General features: G+C 45.8%; 1 protein-coding gene across 5 annotated transcripts in view; it reads right to left on the reverse strand.

Annotated features, from left to right (window-relative positions):
- LOC105474942 (dipeptidyl peptidase like 6) overlaps window positions 1–23,763 on the reverse strand; it is a 1,161,442-nt gene that overhangs the window by 72,990 nt on the left and 1,064,689 nt on the right. For all 5 annotated transcript variants that reach the window (XM_011729883.3, XM_011729885.3, XM_011729882.2 and 2 more), the window contains exons 13-16: window positions 21,777–21,884; window positions 19,346–19,437; window positions 15,235–15,282; window positions 13,061–13,179 (exon numbers count right to left, since the gene is read on the reverse strand). In XM_011729883.3, the coding sequence (XP_011728185.1) occupies window positions 13,061–13,179; window positions 15,235–15,282; window positions 19,346–19,437; window positions 21,777–21,884 (367 nt within the window). The remainder of the gene's footprint in view (window positions 1–13,060; window positions 13,180–15,234; window positions 15,283–19,345; window positions 19,438–21,776; window positions 21,885–23,763) is intronic.

The raw sequence follows: 23,763 nt of genomic DNA on the forward strand, positions 1-23,763 counted from the left end.
AGTGATGAGGGGTGAGGGGGCCTTTTGCAGTGCTTGGGGCCTTGGCTTTGTGGCCACCTGCAGTGCAGCTCCCCTTCCAGCCCCACTGTCCACTCTGGAAGTCTCCCTGGCCAAGTCTCCTTTTGTCTTAGAGGCAAAAATGGGAGGTGGCAGCGTCTACTCTGACAGGTGCTCCACAATTCAGAATTTTTAAAAAACAAACTTCTTTTTGGTCTTCATTTTATAATCATGTCTTTTGCCAATTGTGTTACACTCCCTTGTGTCTGGCTTTCACTTTAACAGTGAACCATTTATGTTAACTTTAGAAAAATTCTTCAACATTCTAGTCCATTGGGGCCCCTTCCTAGTGGCCCAGTGGCACTGTCTTTTTGTTTCTGTTTTTTTTTAATTTTTTTTATTTCTCCTATCATTTTACTTAGAATAAAGAGAAACGTATGTGTTCTGGAAGCCATTTTTTTTTTTTTTTTGAGACGGAGTCTTGCTCTGTCGCCCAGGCTGGAGTGCAGTGGCTGGATCTCAGCTCACTGCAAGCTCCGCCTCCCGGGTTCTCGCCATTCTCCTGCCTCAGCCTCCCGAGTAGCTGGGACTACAGGCGGCCGCCACCGCGCCCAGCTAGTTTTTTGTATTTTTTAGTAGAGACGGGGTTTCACCGTGTTATCCAGGATGGTCTCGATCTCCTGACCTCGTGATCCACCCATCTCGGCCTCCCAAAGTGCTGGGTCTGGAAGCCATTTTGAAGAGAGATATTCTTTAGGAAATACCATCTGGTCATATTCAGGCAGAAACAAGGTGAACTGGTTAGTGGGAAATCTCACAGGAAAACTGACCAGTAACAAAACGGCTTTTATTACCCAGAGCAGGGGCAACAAGGATAAAAGAAATAGACACATTCTAGAGGCATTATTTATTGGGTTGTATTTATTTATTTATTTATTTATTGAGACAGAGTTTCACTCTTGTTGCCCAGGCTGGAGGGCAATGGCACGATCTCAGCTCACTGCAACCTCTGCCTCCTGGGTTCAAGTGATTCTCCTGTCTCAGCCTCCTGAGTAGCTGGAATTAAAGGCATGTGCCACCAAGCCCGGCTAATTTTTGTATTTTTAGTATAGACAGGGTTTCACCATGTTGGCCAAGCTGGTCGTGAACTCCTGACCTCAGATGATTCGCCTGCCTCGGCCTCCCAAACTGCTGGCATTACAGGTGTGAGCCACCACGCCTGGCCCCATTATTGATTTTTAATGGACATTTCAGGTAAAACACTGCAGGACATGACCTCCAGTGTAGAAAGTCACGCTGGTACCAGGTTGAGCATACCTGCCACTGCCCAGGAATGGGAAAGGTGTCGAGTGGGAAAGTGAGAAGCTTCTTTTCCATGGGAGATGTTTGTTTGGTTGTTACTGAGGAGGAATATGAGTGGTTTGCTTGGTGTCTGGTAGCATTTACTGAAGAGTGTGACATGTTCCAAAGTATTCATGTCACTTACACTAACAATATAACCTGCCTTGAGAATTCTTCTCCTTGTTCTTGGTTCATGCAGCCTCAAAGGAAATGGCTCCAAATGTTTGAGAGACTGAACAGATGTTCTTACAAACACACCAGCAATGCTCCAAGGAGCTTCAAACCGGTTCTAAACATCCACTTAGACAAATTCAAAATTAAAAAGGGCAGCTGAGGTTAATTTCTTGGAAATTTTGATATAAGAGATGTCTAGAGGATTAACTAGTTTGTAGAACCAAACCATTTGCTTTCAAATTTGCCGTTGGGAATTAATAGCACCCTACATGTTTGAGGCTAATAATACCGTTTTATCAATGAAGATGCACACTATATATCATTTTTCTAGCTCTGGGACTACTCATTTATGGTTAGGCATGAGTTATTAGCAAATAATTCGAGCAGCAGTAGAATATTTAATTCCTATGTTGGGATCATGCAAAGGGTACGCCTGCTTACACTGTTGATCCAGTGCTCTGAAGGTGTGTGACGCAGTATCAGCCCTGAGCCACTCTGGAAGGATCTGGAGACTTCTTCTCCCTCCTTCAAAAGATATATGACAGAAGAGGTGCCCTTCAGTCAGAAACCCTGGGCAACAGCCTCCCTCAGGAGAGTTTCCATGAAGCCATTTCCATCCCTTCAGGTAACCAAGTCTCAATCTCTATCTCTTCATGCATGCCCTTTTCTCTTCTCTGAAGTGACGTGCTGTCACTTATATTTTGGCTTGCCATAATGCTTCAGGAGTCTAGGCCCTTAAAAAAACAAGCTCCTTCACCTCATTCTGCAGAACAAGGTGAGTTTTAGGATAAATCTCAAACTTCCAAATGTACATCATCTTGGATAATACGGAATCTGAAGTCTCACTGTGTGGAAGTATTCATTCATTTCAGGGGATTATACCAAACATCATAGATGAATGGCATGTGGCTGCCACCTGCTCCCCCACGACTGTGGATGGTACACATCACTAATCAATCAGGATGTTCATGACATAATCCATCAATCACTCAGGACATTCATGACATCACCCATCAATCACTCATGACATCCATGACATCAATCAATTACTCATCATGCTCATGTCATTAATCACTCCGGACACTCATGATATCATCCATCAATCACTCAGGACATTCATGACATCACCCTTCAATCGCGCATGACATCCATGGAATCAATCAATTACTCATGATGCACATGTCATTAATCACTCAGGACATTCATGACATCAGTTACTTGTGATGTTTATGACATTAATCAGTCACTCATGATGTTTATGACAACATCATCAATTGATCACTCATGATATTCGTAACATCGATCACTCATGATGTGCCTGACGTTAGTCACTCGCTCATGATTCATATCATCACTCATGACCATCATGACATCATTCATCAATTAGTCATGACGTTGCTCATATTAATCACTCACTCATGATGTTCGTGACATCATCCATCAATCCCTCATAATGTTCATGACATCATAAATCGCTCTGATGTTAATGACATCAAGACTTTCGTGACATCATCCATCAATCACTCATGACTTACATGACATCATCAATCACTCACGATGTTCTTTCCTGCTGACCCTGCACTTGGCCTCAGAACCCTTCTCATCCCTAGCACTGCAGCCAGTGCCTTCCCAACAAGTGGGGCTGGTTGGCTGATTCCTATTTTTCATCCCTGCCCCACTCACTGCTCTGTTCTGACTAAAACCTTGGGAAGAGTAACAAGCACCTAAGTATACATATTTGCACGACACCTTAATAGCACCTCCATGGACATTTCCCCTGGTTAAATATGGTTTCCAGCGAGAGGATGTAGGCAGGGCAGCTGGGAGCTCCCGGCATCTGAAGGCATGGAGGGGAAAGGGCACAGCAGGTGGAAAGGGCAGGTGCTAAGAAAGCAGGAAATTTACTTCTTAACTTCTGCTAGGAACCAACTGTGAGGACCACGGTGGGCACATGCACTCTGGAAGCCACCAGGTACTCATTGCCACGCCTGATGGTTGATTTAATGTTTTGTGGCTCTGGCATCCATGGCCACTTCTGGAATTTGCTAGTGTAAGCGCAAGATCCAGGGGTTCCAACCTGAGCCTGCTGAGGTGCCGCAGTGCCCACTCACATTTGGGAACAGATGCTGCTTCATTCACTTCATGCACGTTAGCCACCCCCAGCCTTGGCCCCAACTTTTGGATACTGAGTGGGTAGCAAGTGAATGTGTAAGAAACTCAATTGATTACTAAGGTGATGACAATGATGACAACAATTATGATAGTTAACACTTATTATTAAACACTATGTATCAGATGCCATGGTAAGTATTTTACATGCACTATCTAGGTTAATCCTCAAAACAACCTCACAGGACAGGTACAGTGGTGCCCCATATCCACCAGGGACATGTTCCCAGACCCCAGTGGATGCCTGAAACCAAGGATAGTATGGAACCCCAAATATATAATGTTTTTCCTGTGAATATGTACCTATTTTAAAGTTTCATTTATAAATTAGGTATAGTAAGAAAAGAATAATAACTAATAATGAAATCAAACAATTATAACAATATACTGTAATAAAAGTTATTATGAATGGGTGTCTCTCTCTCTCAAAATATCTTACTGTTTGTAATATTTTCAGAGCACAGTTAACTCTGGGTAACTGAAATCTCAAAAAGTAGAACTGTGGATAAGCGGGGACTGCCATGCTGTTATTCCTCTGATTTTCAGGATGAGGGTGTGGAGGATTGAGCAAAGTTAACCAAGATGCCCAAGGTCGCGAAACTGTAGGTGGCAGAGTCCAGGTTTGAACCCAGCACTATGATTCCATACTCCACAGACCTCCCTTATTGCCATTTCAATCTCCCGTGATTTTGATGATGATGGCAATGATGGTGACGACAGAAGATCTTGGGGAATATTTAATAGTAAGAAGAATAGTTACCAGAATTGAGTCACTTTATTTTAGGTTCGGGCAATAATATATTGGTTCCATTCAACTCGGAGAAGGAGAAGCCTGTCTTCATAAACCAAACTGTTAAGCCTAAGACCAAATTTCTTAAAGTCTGTAAAGTAGCTCCTTAAGTCACAGCTCAACAATGAAAGGGGTGGGGGTGAGAGCCCAGAGCTGTAAGGGATTCATGAACACAGACTGCCTCGTTCCCACTCAGAGCAGCAAGTGACTGCAATAATTCCATCTTCGGCTTCAAGAAAAGGAAGTTTATTTAGTTATTTTTAAACATACAAAAAATGTTTCAGTGGGAAGCAGCAAATGGCCAATTCATACATGAACTCATTTTCCTGGTGGCATTTGGATATTTCTTAGAAACAGGATTGATTGAGTCCTTTTCAAAAACTTGAAGGAAAATAAATCATACTCTTGAGAATCATTTTGAAGAGAAAAATCCAGTTCTCTAAACAGAGGCGAGGACTGTGAAACACAAATTATGTAAATTGGGCACTTTGACGCCATTGTTCAGTGGTTCTGAGGGTTGAATTTAGATGGGTAGGAGAAAACCCTGTAGAACTTGTTATAGCTCCATGCCACTTGACTGTGAATTTTGCATTATGTCAGGGAAGAAGTATTCCTGGAGAGAATCTATACTGGAACTGCTCTTTTTCCTCTAATATGCTAGAGTTGCTATCCAAAGACATGGTAGTATCACATTACTTCCTTCAGTGACCCCTCTTGCTGCTTCCAGAATGCGGTGAAGCCATTAAAAACAGTCTCTGGCACAGTCTAGTGTGGCTGCCCTTAATTTTATGTTCCTGAGAAAAACAAGCTGAGCACTCTTTCTTTCTTGTATAAGAAGTCAATATGGGCCTTAGAAGGGAGGTGTTGTGGGTTTGATTAATGGTGTCCCCGCAAAAGTTATGTTGAAGTGCTGACCCTTAGTTCCTGTGAATGTGACCTTATTTGGAAACAAGGTATTTGCAGGTGTAACCAAGTTAAGATGAAGCTACGCTGGATTAGGTGGGTCCTCATCCAATGATTGACATCTATATAAGAAGAGGGAAATCAGATGCAGAGACAGAGGGGGAAGACCACATGAAGACAGAGGCAAAGATGGAAGCAATACATTGGTAAGTCAAAAAACGCCAAGGACTGCTGGCAACCACCAGAAGCTCAAGAGAAAAGTGGAACAGATTCTCCCTCACAGCCTCCAAGAGAAACCACACTGGCCAACAGCTTGATTTTGGATTTCCGGCCTCCAGAACTGTGAGAGAATAAATTTCTGTTGGTATAAGTCACCCAGATTGTGGTAATTTGTTACAGCTGTCCTAGGAAGTGAGTCCAGGAGGTGAGTACTTTTTTTCTTTAAAGATGGAATTGGGTTTATCCAGGACTAGAAGGTGAGACCACCCAGCCTTTCCCTGTCCCCGGCATTCCCAGTCATCTAAGACAGCTGAAGACTGAGTTCCTTCACAGGCGTCAGTCTGGGGGTGAATACACAGCCACTTTCATGTTCTCTGATTTCTCATTCATCCCTCCTGGAAGGGGATGAAAATCAACCCTGCCCTGAAAGTCTTGGAGAATGTACAGGGGTTTATCAGGTAGCCAAAGACAAAAGCATGGAAATGTGAAAAATGATATTGAGTTTAGGGAATTCTAAGTAGATCTATTTATGCTAGAATATAATTTGCAAGGAATCAGAAATGGGAACATAGTCATCAACTATTATAATATAATTAGAAATGTACTTTTCAGGTCAGGCACGGTGGCTCACGCCTGTAATCCCAGTACTTTGGGAGGCTGAGGCGGGTGGATCACCTGTGGTCAGGAGTTCCAGACCAGCCTAGCCAACATGGCAAAACTCCGCCTCTACTAAAAATACAAAAATTAGCTGGGTGTGGTGGTGGGCGCTTGTAATCCCAGCTATTCAGGAGGCTGAGGCAGGCGAATTGCTTGAACCTGGGACGCGGAGGTTGCAGTGAACCAAGATGCATCATTGCACTCCAGCCTGGGTGACAAGAGCAAAACTCCATCTCAAAAAAAAAAAAAAAAAAAAAAAAAGAAATGTGCTTTTCAAATTGTAAAGAACTTAATAAGTAGAAGATGATTTCTTTTATTACCATCTCACCAGGTCATTGAGAAGACCAATTAAATATGTACACCAAAAGCTGCTTGGTATTGTCTGAAAAATCATCATAAAAGGTTACATCGTAATACAATATTTTGAATATAGCTGGTTTCACTTCCAGACAATAGAGAGGTGGACAGAAACTCTCTATATTACATAGATAGGTGAGTTTCCACAAGGTTTCACTGAGTCTGGCTTACAGCTGATCCCTCATACAAGTATCCAGGGGTCATCTGAAACCCATGTCCTTTAGATATAAATATTGTCATTCAGAGATGGGATCCAGTGAAGTAGTGAGTGGATATAGTGGCTATAAACATTTCTGAACCTCTATTTATATATTCTATTCAAATATATTTTTAATGTAACTGTGCAAAGTAGAAAAATAATTTATGGTTTGTATGTACAATCAAAAATTAAGGAATTAACCTAAAATAATTATTATTAACCTAAAAATAATTTTTAGGTTTGTATGTACAATCAAATATTTTAAGGAATTAAGAATTATAAACATAAAACATAAACATATAAGCATACAAATGTCAAATATTGAGAAGCTACAGAAGAAATGTTAATGAAAAATTAGAGAAAGCACATGTTGATACTGCTAGATGGAACTCTATAATGATGTTGGACAAAATACACTGTGGAAGAAAAACTGGACATCAGAAGAAGATCAGTATGCCAAAGGACTAATGAAACAGAAGTACTGCTTGCAAACAACTGATGAGCTACAATCAGCTATGATTATAATGGACAGACTGTTTATGTTGCCCCCAAATTTATACATTGAAGTCCTAACCTCCAACGTGATGATATTAAGAGGTGAGGCCTTTGAGAGGTGATTAGGTCCCAAAGGTGGAACCCTCAGGAATGGCATTAGTGTGCTTATAACAAGGCCCCAGAGAACTCTGTCATCATCTTTCCCACCATATGAGGATACAAGGAGAAACTGGTCATCTGTGACCCAAAAGAGGGCCCTTACTGGAATTGACCATGCTGCTACCCTGGTCTTGGACTGCCAGCTTCCAGAACTGTGAGAAATAAATGTCTGTTGTTTATAAGCCACACAGTGTATAGTACTTCACTACAGCAGCCCAAATGGACTAAGACGATAAAGTTATACTGCTGAATATCCGTTATAATACTGAATATAAGTTACTGGATAGGTCAATATCAACTAAACTTACCAAAATCTGTCCTAATGGAAGGCCCGCAGAAAGGCAGGAAGAATGATGAAGTCTATATGGAACAGTTATAATTTCATGATTTTATACCCAACCCTTATGTCCTAATGTGGTTTGATAGCCTATATCTGCTCTCAGGGACACGTCTTTTGGCTGGTTGTTATCCATCTTGTCCTAGTTGTTAAATCCTTTGACTATCATCCCTTCCTATGCCCAGACAACCTGAACTACTTGCACTTCCCTCCCTGTGTGATGGATTGAACAGCTTTGAATGTGGGCACGTTTACAGATTTTACCAAAGAGAAGCCTCTCATTGCCGGTACATTTATCCTCAACCTAAAAAAGGAAGGATTTTTTTGGTTCTGGTTGCAAGTAGAAGACTAAGTTAATTTATATAATAAAATGCTGCAGGAGGAGGGAAGGAGAAGAAAACAAGAGTGTCTAATGCTAGGAGTGGAGATGTTATTTTTGTCACATGTTTCCAAGAAACTCTCAGAATAACTTGGGGTGTGAAGGAAACAGGACAGGAAATGAGCATTGACTCAACATTGCTCTAGACTACACATCTGGGTCCATTTTAATATCTATTGAGAAATGTGGAGAAAAATAAAATTATTTTAAATTACCTTTATTTATTAAATCAGGTTGCTTGTATTCATTCGATCCTGATTCACATGCTGCAAAAGATTCCATCGCATAATCTTAGAACATTTCTTGTGCTTTTTCTCAGGCTGTACCTTCCACTTAGGCTGCTTTTTCACATTCCAAATCCTACCTACTCATTTGTTTTAAATGCCACCTCATCATTGATACCTTCCCTGAGTCTTCTCCTCCAGCAAAAAGCCCCAAGCAATCCAAATGGGTATCATCATTTCCTCCTTTAAGATTTCATAGCAATGGATCATCTCATCCCTTAGGCAATCATCGCCAATGCCTGCTCAGCTTTCCCCATGGCAGGACGAGGCTCAGCTTCAGGGTCTGCTGAGGCAGTTATCACTGGTAACTGCTTCCAGGTTCAGAGTTGGCTGCTACTGTCGCCCTGTTTACTTTGCTGTCTTTGTAAATTTAAGCCTTTTCAGAAAATCTCTTTTTATAAGTGGGATTTTGGTTACCTCTATGGAGAGAGTTTAATTTGGGCATTCAAGTTACTTTAGCCAGAAAATAGCTTATTATGTAAACATTTTAAAGAGCAGTTTTGTAGAGAAGAGGGCTAGTTTACATCTACCTTAAGATGAGGCAATAGGCTAAATATTTAAACAGACCTTAAATGATTCAGGAAACCCTAGGGTGATAATTTCATAATGACTAAGAGTTCAGTTTCTGAATCAACAAAAGAAAGGCAGGGTGGAGACTGGATTAGATGCTCTGAGATCTATCCTTATCTTCAAATTTTAGGAATCTGTTTGATTATTATAGGGATCCAGGCATTGGCAGGAGGAGCATCCCATCCTTTCTGAAGGTGAGATGGTGGAGGTGCCAAATGGGCCAGGTCAGTTGTGTGTGTGTGACCCAGTATGGCTATACCTGGGGCCTGGGTCAGTTGTGTGTGTGTGACCCAGTATGGCTATACCTGGGGCCCGGGTCAGTCATGTGTGTGCGTGACCCAATGTGGCTATACCTGGGGTCTAGGTCAGTTGTGTGTGTGTGACCCAGTGTGGCTGTACCTGGGGCCCAGGTCAGTCATGTGTGTGCATGACCCAATGTGGCTGTACCTGGGACCCAGGTCAGTTGTGTGTGTGACCCAGTGTGGCTGTACCTGGGGGCTGGGTCAGTTGTGTGTCTGACCTTGTGTTGCTGTACTTGTTCTTTGCTTCTTTTTTCCTCCCAGGTATCAACTATGGAGTCATCTCTTCACAATAACTATTTGCAGACCACAACACAAGCCTTGCAAATACATAAACATACAAAGAAACATGAATCTGCCCCGGGGACAGAAGGCCAGTGGCAGACTAGAAATCTGCACAGGAGCCACCCTACAGTGCTCTCTAAACTTTAACACTTTGTCCAAACAGCCTCCCAACACGGGGCTGTGTTTCTCTCTACCTCGGGTTCCATGTTTACATCCGCCATGTGGGAACTGGAACTACCCTGCCTAAATCCATGGCCATGGATCTTCTGGGAGAGCCTTTTTAACTTCAACCCAGGGCTGCAGCTTATGGAAACTGAACCATAAAAGGCTTCCAGTTGTCAGAATGAGGCATCCAGACTAAACTTGAGCTTGAACTTAGCAGGGATCTGTGACCTCCAAAGGGAAGTGGGGAAAGGGTTTGTTAACAAGGGCCAGGCGAGGTGGCTCATGCCTGTAATCCCAGGACTTTGGAAGGCCAAGGCAGGTGGATCATTTGAGACCAGGAGTGTGAGACCAGCCTGGCAACATGGCAAAACCCTGTCTTTACTAAAAATATAAAAATTATATATCCATGTAATCCCAGCTACTTGGGAGGCTGAGGCAGGAGAATCGCTTGAACCCGGGAGGTGGAGGTTGCGGTGAGCTGAGATCGCACCAGTGCACTCCAGCCTGGGCAACAGAGCGAGACTCCATCTCAAACAACACAACAAGTGAGCTGTTGGGTTCTGGAGTCTGGGAGGGTCACCATGTGGAGCAGAAGTTAGTATGTGGTAGGAATATGACCGAGGAGCTCAGCCTCAAATCATGATTTAAACTTTTTTTCTTTCTCCTCTCCTCTTCTACCTTCTCCCAGTCTCAAGATACCACCTTGAGACAAGCTGCATATGTGTTACCTTTCATCTTGAAACACAGCCTCAGAATGGGCTGTGGCCTCCACTCCCTTTCTTTTCCCATTCTATGCTCTCATGCCTTATGCACATTTATTGACCCAGATGCTTGCGGAGCACACGCTGTGCTCTCTTATCTGCTCATGTATTTCCTTAAAACCTCCAGGGGTCAGATCCCGATAGGACCCAGATACCTCCAGAATTCTTTCTTTAACAAAAGATGTACTTCAAGGCTGAAACCCACTCATGGCTGAAGAGTGACTACAAGGCCAACTGTGATTAACTGATAACCTGGTAGGATCCACGAGGTGCCAGCCCCTTCACCAAATGAGACAATAATTAAAGAGGGGCCACCACAGCCAGTCACACCCCTTGGCACCTCCTAAACCCCCAAGCTCTTCTGCATTCCAAATCCTTCTTCTTCTTCTTCTTCTTCTTTTTTTTTTTTTTTAAAGAAACCCTGTATTTCCTCCACAAATTGAAGAGTGGAATTGCTTTCTGCTCTTCCCCTTGCTGGCACAGATAATAAAGAAATATTGCTCCTTCATATCACAACTCATTATTATCTGACTTCTTTCCATGAATGGTGAGAAGCCAGACCCTTCTTGCTGGTTATAGTAAGAATTTGGGAAATACAAATCCACACTGTTGCTGTCTTGACCAGTGCAGACCTCAGATCCCAAAGGCTCTGCCTCCTGCTGAGGCCAGACCAAGCCCCTCTGGCAAATGACCTCTGCCCCTAATTCAGGATCTCCACTTTGGAGGCTCTGTCACCTTTCTCATTCAACCATTGTTGCTTGGGGGCACTCTTCTTGAAATCTACTTCAATTTTTCACTTCTGTGTTTGATCATGACCTCCTGTGTATTGAAGCTACCTCCTGCTTCTGAGACAGGATTCCGGTTTCTGATTATGTAGCTCCTTCTAAGACTCTCTGGCTCCAATGGGTCTGCTTGCCAGTTTTCCCAATCCCTATGCCCGTCAATCCCTATAATTTCCCAAGTTCTTATTTTACAAAGATCCCGCCCCAGGGAGACAGGAGTCACTGGGCTAGGAACCGGGAGACCTTGACGCTGGCCCTCTCTGTATTACTGGCTCATCAGGAATCAGGGAATCCACTCAACTTCTGGCTTAGGGTTTGCCATCTGATACATGAAGTGGGTCAGTTCGATCTTAGGTTCTTTCCCCTACAGCACTCTATAATTTCAGACCCTTGGTGGCCTCCTTCTTGGGACGCACAGGAAAGAGGAATTTGGTACCATCAACTTTGAGGGAACTGGGGCACTAACGTTATATTTCAGACGCACGCCCCCTCATCCCTCCGTGGTCTCCTCGCTGTCTTAGAAGAATGTCAGGGGCTGAACTTGCATAGAGAAAGCGGCTGAGTGTTCCTGTTCTGTGGATTTTCAAGATTTTAGATGCCACTGATAAAAAGAGAACAAAGTCATGAAGCCATGAGCTCTCCAGTAGCTAGCAAAGGCTAGCAAAGACATTTCTCTGATAAAAGTTATTCATTCTCCACCTATGGCTTATGGCATTGAAACTCTAACTGAGGAGTGAGTTGCTCCTGAACTCAGTCTCTGCCTGTAGCATATTTTCATTCTTTGAGGTCATCGCAGGAGATCATATTTTGTTAGGACCATATTTATGACTTACCTTTCCATAGATTCATATCATATCTTTCCAAGATACGGACAAGCAGCAAAAGTATCCTTTGTATCCTGTATGCAACATGGCTACTCTTTTGTGCATGCTGGTTGGTGTGATCAAACTCTTGCAGTTTGGGATAAATTATCAATGAATTGGGACATAGGAAAATATTTTTCTGAGACTTCTTTAACATAACCTCAATCCTTTTTTCTTATCTGGTCATTTGAGATGGAGTCTCACTCTGTTGTCCAGGCTGGAGTGTAGTGGTGCGATCTTAGCTCACTGCAACCTCCGCCTCCCGGGTTCAAGCGATTCTTCTGCTTCAGCCTCCCAAGTAGCTGAGATTACAGGCATTCACCACCATGCCCGGCTAGTTTTTGTATTTTTAGTAGAGACCGGGTTTCACCATGTTAGCCAGGCAGGTCTCGAACTCCTGACCTCAGGTGAATCTGCCCACCTTGGCCTCACAAAGTGCTGGGATACCAGGCCTGGTGATATTTGATCATCCTTAAATATGACTGAAAAGTTAATCTTTGAAATTGTTTTACAACCTTTATTGTTGACTTAGGCTCATCACTGTGTAGGATATTTACCCTACCTAGCTCATGGGACTATTATTTTTTGTGGACGATGGAAGACAAACTGTGAGATTACCAGCACAGCATGCACAGACCACTCTGATAAGCTGCACCCCTGTATGAAACATAAAGTAGTCCCACTGCCCCAGGATTTGTGGGGGTCCAGTCATCTCGCCCCCTGACCAATGTTACCAGGTAGGCGGGATCCTCATCTGTTCTGGAATACGCTGTGCTCCCACCACAGCCGCCGCCCCCTCCCTGCAAGTGTGCCCGCCCCTCCCTGCAAATGTGCCTGCCAGGGCTCTCCGCCCTGACGGGGTGGCAGGAGCTGACCTTCGCACTTGAGCAGGAAGAAGTCCATGCTGTGGCTGAAGGAAGCGCTGAAGTAGGTGCAGTTCTCAACCAGGTCGCAGGAGAGGCACTGCCTGTTGAAGTTACCCACCGTGTTGGCACTGGAAGAGCAAAGGACACAGGGGTGAACGTGGGCGGAGAGGAGCCGCCCTCCACGTTGGGTGCCGCAAGCTGCTGGGCTCTCCCCATGAGGGTGATCTGCAGAGCCCTGCTACAGGTTCCCTTGGCCTTTCTCCCTTTGTCTCCCTGCTGGAGCCCCTGAGACCACCCAGTTCCATTTCCACCTTTCTTTGCTGGTGGGTCGCTCCCACTCTCGAGAGCTTTTAGCACCCTTGCTCGTGGGAGGGCCGGCAGGCGGTCACCTATGCTGCCTTCTCCCGGCTCGGCAGGTGGCCTGGTGCGAGGAGCATGGAGCTGTCGGCGTTATGATCTAGCACTCTATCTGCACGTATCCTGTCTCTCTGAGTGGATGGCTAGCAATTTGAGAAGAGTAAACAGGGTGACGTATCTTCAAACTCTCTGGAGTTCCAAACGCTGGCATGCGAGCAGGCAGGGGCTGCAGCAGCATCGGTGGAACCGAACTCTGGCAGCTTCCAAAAGCCACGTCCCCTGACAGAGTGAAACCGCAAGAGCTCACGCTTCCCATTCAATGGAGCTAGGCAAGTGGGAACTGGCTTGAAGATGTTACCCGGGACCACTGTGGTCAAGGGTCATTTCAAGTCAAGAAGGCCTAAAATATGCTCCCTAAAATGGAAAGATCCTGAGGTACTGGATCTACCTGGAAGAAGTTCTTATCTGAACATTTTGCCCCGGGAGGGTCCCCTCTAACCATAGGTTTCAATATGAAGACTGTTGTTCCAGGAGTAAAGACATTTCATGGGAGAGGGAAGACAACCTTCTCATTCTATAAGTTATAGGATGGGGCCCCAGGCAGCCTCTCACGTTTATTAATTGGTGACATGCGGATTTCAATTTTCCTAGTAGACATGTGGCAACGACGGAACATCTACACAGAGAAGCACATCTGTGACTCTCCCTCCACTGGCTCCCTCATGCTGACCTCATCCTCTCCGCATAGCTGCCGATGGCTGGGAAGGGAGGCTGCGTTCACCAGGGAGGCTTTCCATGTCCCAGCAGTGGGGTGGGGGCAACAGGCACTGGCTCCATTTAGACCATGTGCCACTGGCCTCAAGCCTCAGGTCTGCCCTGAACAACATCCTCTTCAGTGGCCCAGGTGTCTTTAGGTGTGACTGGCTGTAGCCCTCCCATGCAGGGGCATGGGGAGGCAGCAGATACCCGCTCCTCACCTCTGTGGCCCTGGTAGAAAGTGCCCAGGGCTAATCTCACTTCACAACCCAAAGCCTCCTTTCGTGAGGACAGTGACTGAGCAGATGACAGGACTGAATGTAGAAGAGGGACACGCCCTAGAAAACACCCAGTCCCCCTCCAGAGTTCAGGGCACAGTGTCCCCGCCCTCTGAGATTTGGAAGCTTGTCCAAAGTCACACAGTTGGGCTGTTGAGATGGGAAATTGCCTTTGGGGCCTCATCATAAATATGAGTCTTCTACTTTATAGCCATAGAATATTTGTGATTAATGTGTTTTTGTTTTTTTTTTCTAATCAAATTTCATTCATTTACCCTGATCCCAAATAATTTGAGACTGTTTCCAAATTGAGGAGCTTCAAGATCATGCTTCCTGTCTTCCTCAGGGCAGAGGCCCCCAAAGCCAGCGAGCTGCAATGCCGGACAGCAGGGCCAGCTCCTCGCACTGACCCACTGGTTCATTTCCAAAGCACACTCTGCTCCCTACAAAAACTCAGTGTGGGGCGGGCGCATAATTCCTCTGAGGTGACACTGAATAGAGGTGAAAGGAAAGACGGCTAAAAGTCCATCCATTAGCAGAAGAGGCAAGTGAGTGATGGGGAAAACCCAAGTCAACAACGGCAGAAAAATAAAGCTTCAAAAGTCTCAAAACGACCCCTTTGGTGGCCTCTGCAAGTGTCATGACTTCGCTCCGGACTCCACAGCTACTCCTCTGTGGTGGGGTCTGTCTTTGCCGCCCCCTCTTTCTGAACCGCTGAAAAGGTGCAATTCTGCAAAGCCTGGATGCCCTCCTAAGGGGGAGAACCCTGTGTGCAGGGGCAGCCAGAGCTACCTGTAGAGCTGTCGTCTCCGAGGCAGGTCCTCCGTGCTCAGGAAGTAGCTGCAAAGATCACCAAGGTGCACAGGGTTAGTTTGCTTCAGGGCACATCTGCACTTCACATTCCTGGCACTACCTCTATGGACACTCCTCAGGGACTGCTGCCCACGGCCTGCAGAGAGCAGCTCCCCTGTTCAGGTCCAGCTACACCTGTGGCCAGAGCAAGGGGTGGGCAGACACCTAAGGGCTGAGAGGCACCAGTGCACATTCCATTGGCTTTGGGTGCTCCCTGTACTGGCCTCTGCTTCATGGCTGGAGGACACTGTGGTTGGGGATAACACACCTGAATATGGATGTGGAATTCTTTTACAAGATCACTCACCTTCTGAAGGGCAAGGAGCTGAGCACATTTAAGACAAGTTCAGACATAGAGCCTGGCGCAGAAAATAGTTGTTGATTCATTTTCACCTAAGACCTCCCAATGCAGAAACCTTGGCTCTTACCCAGGGAGCAGGGAGGCAAAATTGTGTGGTGGTAAAGTCCTCTGACCCGGGCTCCCCTCATCTGAGCCAAATCCACCTGCTACCAACTGAATAACCTGGAGCAAATTACTTATTTTTGTTTTAATTTACTTATTTTTAAAATGGGGAAAGTAGTAAACCCTTCTCACCTCATGGAACTGTTGTATTCAATGAGATAATGTCTGTAAAGCACTTGGCTTAGTGCCTGGACTAGTAAATACTGAATCAACATCAGTACTACCCCTACTACTACTGCTAGAAAACTCAATCAGCATCACTGCCACCCCTACTACTGCTGCTAGAAAACTCAGTCGGCATCAGTGCTACCCCTACTACTGCTGCTAGAAAACTCAGTCGGCATCAGTGCTACCCCTACTACTGCTGCTAGAAAACTCAGTCGGCATCAGTGCTACCCCTACTACTGCTGCTAGAAAACTCAATCAACATCAGTACCACCCCTACTACTGCTGCTAGAAAACTCAATCAACATCAGTACTACCCCTACCACTGCTGCTAGAAAACTCAATCAACATCAGTACTACCCCTACTACTGCTTCTAGAAAACTCAGTCAGCATCAGTACTACCCCTACTACTACTGCTAGAAAACTCAATCAGCCTCAGTACTACCCCTACTACTACTGCTAGAAAACTCAATTAGCATCAGTGCTACCCCTACTACTGCTGCTAGAAAACTCAGTCAGCATCAGTACTACCCCTACTACTGCTTCTAGAAAGCTCAATCAGCATCAGTACTACCCCTACTACTGCTGCTAGAAAACTCAATCAACATCAGTACTACCCCTACTACTGCTTCTAGAAAACTCAATCAGCATCAGTACTACCCCTACTACTGCTGCTAGAAAACTCAATCAACATCAGTGCTACCCCTACCACTGCTGCTAGAAAACTCAATCAGCATCAGTACTACCCCTACCACTGCTGCTAGAAAACTCAATCGGCATCAGTACTACCCCTACTACTGCTGCTAGAAAACTCAATCGGCATCAGTACTACCCCTACCACTGCTGCTAGAAAACTCAGTCGGCATCAGTACCACCCCTACTACTGCTGCTAGAAAACTCAGTCAGCATCAGTGCTACCCCTACTACTGCTGCTGGAAAACTCAATCAACATCAGTACCACCCCTACTACTGCTGCTAGAAAACTCAATCAACATCAGTACTACCCCTACTACTGCTGCTAGAAAACTCAATCAACATCAGTACTACCCCTACTACTGCTGCTAGAAAACTCAATCAACATCAGTACTACCCCTACCACTGCTGCTAGAAAACTCAATCAACATCAGTACTACCCCTACTACTGCTTCTAGAAAACTCAGTCAGCATCAGTACTACCCCTACTACTACTGCTAGAAAACTCAATTAGCATCAGTGCTACCCCTACTACTGCTGCTAGAAAACTCAGTCAGCATCAGTACTACCCCTACTACTGCTTCTAGAAAACTCAATCAGCATCAGTACTACCCCTACTACTGCTTCTAGAAAACTCAATCAACATCAGTGCTACCCCTACCACTGCTGCTAGAAAACTCAATCGGCATCAGTACTACCCCTACCACTGCTGCTAGAAAACTCAATCGGCATCAGTACTACCCCTACTACTGCTGCTAGAAAACTCAATCGGCATCAGTACTACCCCTACCACTGCTGCTAGAAAACTCAGTCGGCATCAGTACCACCCCTACTACTGCTGCTAGAAAACTCAATCAACATCAGTACCACCCCTACTACTGCTGCTAGAAAACTCAATCAGCATCAGTGCTACCCCTACTACTGCTGCTGGAAAACTCAATCAACATCAGTGCTACCCCTACTACTGCTTCTAGGAAACTCAGTCAGCATCAGTACTACCCCTACTACTGCTGCTGGAAAACTCAATCAACATCAGTACTACCCCTACCACTGCTGCTAGAAAACTCAATCAACATCAGTACTACCCCTACTACTGCTTCTAGAAAACTCAGTCAGCATCAGTACTACCCCTACTACTACTGCTAGAAAACTCAATCAGCCTCAGTACTACCCCTACTACTACTGCTAGAAAACTCAATTAGCATCAGTGCTACCCCTACTACTGCTGCTAGAAAACTCAGTCAGCATCAGTACTACCCCTACTACTGCTTCTAGAAAGCTCAATCAGCATCAGTACTACCCCTACTACTGCTGCTAGAAAACTCAATCAACATCAGTGCTACCCCTACCACTGCTGCTAGAAAACTCAATCGGCATCAGTACTACCGCTACCACTGCTGCTAGAAAACTCAATCGGCATCAGTACTACCCCTACTACTGCTGCTAGAAAACTCAATCGGCATCAGTACTACCCCTACCACTGCTGCTAGAAAACTCAGTCAGCATCAGTACCACCCCTACTACTGCTGCTAGAAAACTCAATCAACATCAGTACTACCCCTACTACTGCTGCTAGAAAACTCAATCAGCATCAGTGCTACCCCTACTACTGCTGCTGGAAAACTCAATCAACATCAGTGCTACCCCTACTACTGCTTCTAGGAAACTCAGTCAGCATCAGTACTACCCCTACTACTGCTGCTGGAAAACTCAATCAACATCAGTACTACCCCTACCACTGCTGCTAGAAAACTCAATCAACATCAGTACTACCCCTACTACTGCTTCTAGAAAACTCAGTCAGCATCAGTACTACCCCTACTACTACTGCTAGAAAACTCAATCAGCCTCAGTACTACCCCTACTACTACTGCTAGAAAACTCAATTAGCATCAGTGCTACCCCTACTACTGCTGCTAGAAAACTCAGTCAGCATCAGTACTACCCCTACTACTGCTTCTAGAAAGCTCAATCAGCATCAGTACTACCCCTACTACTGCTGCTAGAAAACTCAATCAACATCAGTACTACCCCTACTACTGCTTCTAGAAAACTCAATCAGCATCAGTACTACCCCTACTACTGCTGCTAGAAAACTCAATCAACATCAGTGCTACCCCTACCACTGCTGCTAGAAAACTCAATCGGCATCAGTACTACCCCTACCACTGCTGCTAGAAAACTCAATCGGCATCAGTACTACCCCTACTACTGCTGCTAGAAAACTCAATCAGCATCAGTGCTACCCCTACTACTGCTGCTGGAAAACTCAATCAACATCAGTGCTACCCCTACTACTGCTTCTAGGAAACTCAGTCAGCATCAGTACTACCCCTACTACTGCTGCTGGAAAACTCAATCAACATCAGTACTACCCCTACCACTGCTGCTGGAAAACTCAGTCAACATCAGTGCTACCCCTACCACTGCTGCTAGAAAACTCAATCAGCATCAGTACTACCCCTACTACTGCTGCTAGCGCGCTTCCCCTTACGGGCTGGCTGCCAGCCTGTGTCCTCAGGATGCTGCAGCTCTGGCAGCTGGACTGCTGAGACGGGAATCTACGATACATTTTCATGAAGAAACTAGGAGTTAGTGATGCTGCCTGAGTAGGAAAGAGGAGGCCTCCGAGGCCTCCGTGCTCCGTACTCCATGAGTGTAATTGACAAACAATAACAAATGTGTCCCATTGGCCAGTAAGATGGGGCAGGCCCCTGGTTGTCACTCACATCTTATTCCCCTTCTCGTCGTAGGCGAGGATCTTGGTCACGTCCCAGTCCCCGGAGGTGATGGACTGGATGTTGTCGTTGCTGCTGTTGGGCTGAAACACACAGACACGGCATCAGGAGCAGACACCGGTGTCCGGGCAAGGCTCTTCATCCTCCAGCTGTTTTGGACACCAGGCGAGAGGGGCTGCCATTCTCTCTGTAGGAAGGGCTCTCTGCCCCTTCTGCCTGCTCCTCTCCTGGGAGGCAACATCCTCCGTGAAGTTTCCTGACCAACCCCAGGCCCGAAGCCTCCCCCACCCCTGAATGTCAGTGGTGGGGAACAGCGCCCTGTCCTCTTTGGTGGCGCAAATCACTTGGACCTGGCCTCCAACCACGATAGAAGCACTCTCAGGAGAATCAATGCTTTATAGACCTTTTTCATTTGTAAATCTAATTAGTGGAGCCATTACTGAAGGGGGACCAGTGAGGGAGGAAAGAGACAAATGCCGGGAGGTGGATGAATTCAGGGAGGGAAATAGAGAGAAGAATAAATGGAGGGAGAAAGGGCGCTCCCTGCTGCCGCTGACAAGGACGGCTTGGATCTGTATTGCCACACTACACGTCCTGCATGCATTGTCTTTCCCTGTGTGCCCCTTGAGCTAAGAATGGTAACGACACATGGTAATGACACGTGGTAACAGAAGAGAGGACAGGGCCGTCTAGGCAGCAGTGATGTTTCAGTGGAGATTTGAAAAGGGGCAGCTGTTCTGGATGGCAGGTGCCCTGGGAGGTGGACGCAGAGCAGGTGGAGATTAAACTAGGTGGAGGGCCCAAGTCACACACTCTGGGGGCTGCAGACTCAAACATGGAGGTTTGGGGGCAGCAGGCCCTGGGGGCGCAGAGAGCGTGCAGGAGAGGCTGGGGAGTTTGAAGCAGGTTTGGAAAGGGAAGGCTCTGCGGGACCCCCAAGGGGTGCCTCATGGGCGGTGCAGGAGACCTGCTTCCTGCTGGAACGTTTGATAGGGCTCTGGGCAAATACAGAGACTAGGGGCCAAATGAAAACACTGAAGCATTTATAAATCTTTTTTTTTTTTTTTTTTTTTTTTTGAGACAGTATCTCACTCTGTCACCCAGGCTGGAGTGCAGTGGCATGATCTCAGCCTACTGCAGCCTCTACCTCCTGGGTTCAAGCAATTCTCCTGCTTCAGCCTCCCAAGTATCTGGGACTACAGGCATGTGCCACCATGCCCAGCTAATTTTTGTTTCACCATGTTGGCCAGGCTGGTCTTGAACTCTTGACCTCAAGTAATCCACCTGCCTCGGCCTCCCAAAGTGCTGGGATTACAGGTGTGAGCCACCCCACCCGACCAGCATTTTAAAATCTTGATCTAAGTGGTGTAAAATAGTAAACAAAACAATGTAGGGTGGTAGAAGGAAGACGATAGGAAAAAGCAAAGGCAACAGCTTGCAGACATTCTATCAGTCGTGCCATGAAGTGCACTGAGAACAAATTGCACCTGAACCTCCGAGAGACGCCATTTCCATCCCAGGAGTTCCGCAGCCCCCACCTCGATTCCATCAAAGCTGCTCTTAGTCGGGATGTTCTTGGATTTTTTTCTTTTGAAATTGCCTTTGGGGCCTCATCATAAATACGAGCCTTCTACGTTATAGCCATAGAATATTTGTGATTAACCTTTTCTCTAATCAAATTTCATTCATCTACCCTGATCCCAAATAACTTTAGACTGCCTCCAAAACTAAGGAGCTCCAAGAACACGCTTCCCTTCTTCCTCAGGGCAGAGTCCCCCAAAGTCAACATCATGGCAGCCCCGTCCTGCAGGCATGAGGCTCCCTGAGGTGACCTCTGCAGGAGACGCTGACCCTGGGATGTCTACTTTTGGTCCTAAATTCATGTATATTAATCTCTGAGGTTCCCTACCCAGGGATGCTCTGTTCCTAACTCGCCACACCCCAGAACCAGTGAGTGATGACTGGTAGCGGTCACATAATAAAATAATACCTGCATCTAGCTCTGGGTGGAGATGGGGCAGTGTGGGAGGCTGGATCCCTGAGGGATGTTGAGTGCATGGAGCCATGCCTCGGGGGGAGTATGTTAAGGAGACCCCCAGCAGAAGGAGAAGGAAAGGACCTCCGGCACAGATGGTCCTCCAACGTCCTCAGCCTTACACTGAACAGGGGATCCCTGGGTCTCTGCTGACCTTGGCAGAAGCGTCATTCACATTCTCACACACGACCAGATAGAGCAAGGCTCTACCAGGCCTGATGGGAACCTCTGCACTCACCAGCACCATGCTCTGCACTGCCTTTGGGAGTCACCTTCAGCTTCCTCGAGGTCCTTGAAAATGCAGGTGTGCCCAGCCCTAGAGGCTGTCACCCCACGGCCTCTAGCAGGCTAGTTTCTAGTTCAGTTGTGGAAACTAGCAGGACTTACCTGGGACGAGGACACTGTGATGTGATAGAATTTTCCTCGTCCTCCCTGGGGGATCGCTCTGATGAAGAAAAACTTTCGGCCATCCTTGGAGAACACGGGTTCTTCATTCTGTGGACAAAGGCCATGGATGAAACCACAACTAAAACATCACTTATTCTGAAGAGGTTGAACCAGGATAAAATACACCCTGAGATACATTTTCTGTGTGATTTCTAAGGAGAGGTACAGTTGAAATAATAAGTGCTCGGTGAGGCCGTCACTTTCCTTGGGAATCATGAGTCAACTGTTCTGTTTTCTAAAAGAAGAACGAGGAATTAAGAGGCTATAGCTTCAGCAGTGGCAAATAAAAAGGCATCCCTCAGTCTACACGGCGCCGAGACACAGACCAGCCCTGTGTGCACGCCAAGCTCACCAGCGAGAACAGGAACTCGGCTCTCAAAACTCAAAAGGGGGTTCTTCCCCCTCGAATTATTGCCCATTGAAACCAGGGTGTATTGTGAGATTTCTCCGGTGGCATTTATTATATATCAGAAAAAAACATAATTCTCAACAATCACAAACGTGATTTTGCCTAAAAGCAAAATCTATTCTTTCAATCCTGTCTTTTCTCCTTATTTAATACAATTGATCTCACACTGAATAGCCCATCAAGAAGGCAAGAAAAAAAAAAGAAAAGAAACACAAGGACAAATACCACGGATTCTAAAATGCAGGTGGGAAGGCACAGCAGTCCCAGGGATGTGCTCCACCTCGGGCCATACTGGATGACAACATTTGCTTGGATCTACTGTCACTTTTCCCTGGAAACAGAATCAGCATGCCCAGTTTTCCCTGGGGGAAGAGTTCCGGGTTGGATTTAGGGCAGGTGTCGCCACCGTCTCTGCCTAATCCCCAGACAGTGAACAGCCAGGGGGCTCAGCCTTCCACCAGCCCACAGGGTGGCCGTCGCTTTGATGGGTGAAAGGGATTTTGCTGCCGCAGTACCTTGGCCTCTCTGAAGCCCAAGTTTGGAAGTTTCCATCCGTGAACACCAATTAGTTAGTTACGAGATGTATTTTCTGACTCAAGGAGCTTCACACTAACGCAGGGATGAGAACAAATGGTAAATAAACCCCAGCTGGCGCAAGGAAAACTCATTTCCCTACAGTGAAGGAACCCATGCAGATATGATATGCCCCGAGAAATAAACTAACATGTGATTAAAATGACATTTAATCTTCATGAATATTTGCAATAAAATGAAACCTTTAATCTGCAAACATTTATTTTTCTATTTAGAGTTGGAAGCATGGTATTTAAAAGCAGAGGAAATGGGAAAACCAGCGGTTAATTTGGCTTTTAAAATGCACTTCTATTTGCCAACAGTGGGATGGGTAGGGCTATATTGCCTCAGTTTTCTGGGGGAAATGTTTGCATGTTTGGTAGAGGAAAATATTCTTAATAAATGTAATAAATAATTAATTCTGGCCAGAAGCATTGTTTTCATAATGAGAAGGCCTCCACCGTTGTGACGTCATCTCCACCTTGTCTTGGAAACATTCCCTGGAACGCAGGTGAAGCCTCTGAGTCTCTCTGAGACCCGGTGTCTCACGTGGTAAATGTATTTTTAGTGACAAAGTGTAATGATTGTTGACCAGGGACCTGGATTTTATCCTGACTCTGTCTCTCATTTGATTTTGGGGGAAGCGTTTCTAGTCTCCCTGGATGACAGAGTTTATCACGCACATGCCTGGTTTCCTCAACTCTACTCACGAAGGAGCCCTTCTGACTGATGAGAGCTTCTTCGGGAGCCATTTGTAGCATTTTTGCCAGTTTTTTTCCCCCATGGTTCAGATATAACAATTTCGTCCAACGCCCCCTCCCCAGCCCAAATTTTGAAATCGCAAAACCAAAATTCTGATTAAAGAAGAAAGACAGTCAGAAATTGATCCATAGAACCAGTCCTTCAACCAAAACAATAGGCTCTGGGGCTCTACGGCAAATGCAG

This window comes from Macaca nemestrina, chromosome 4, assembly GCF_043159975.1.
Source record: "Macaca nemestrina isolate mMacNem1 chromosome 4, mMacNem.hap1, whole genome shotgun sequence".
Taxonomy (NCBI): domain Eukaryota; kingdom Metazoa; phylum Chordata; class Mammalia; order Primates; family Cercopithecidae; genus Macaca; species Macaca nemestrina.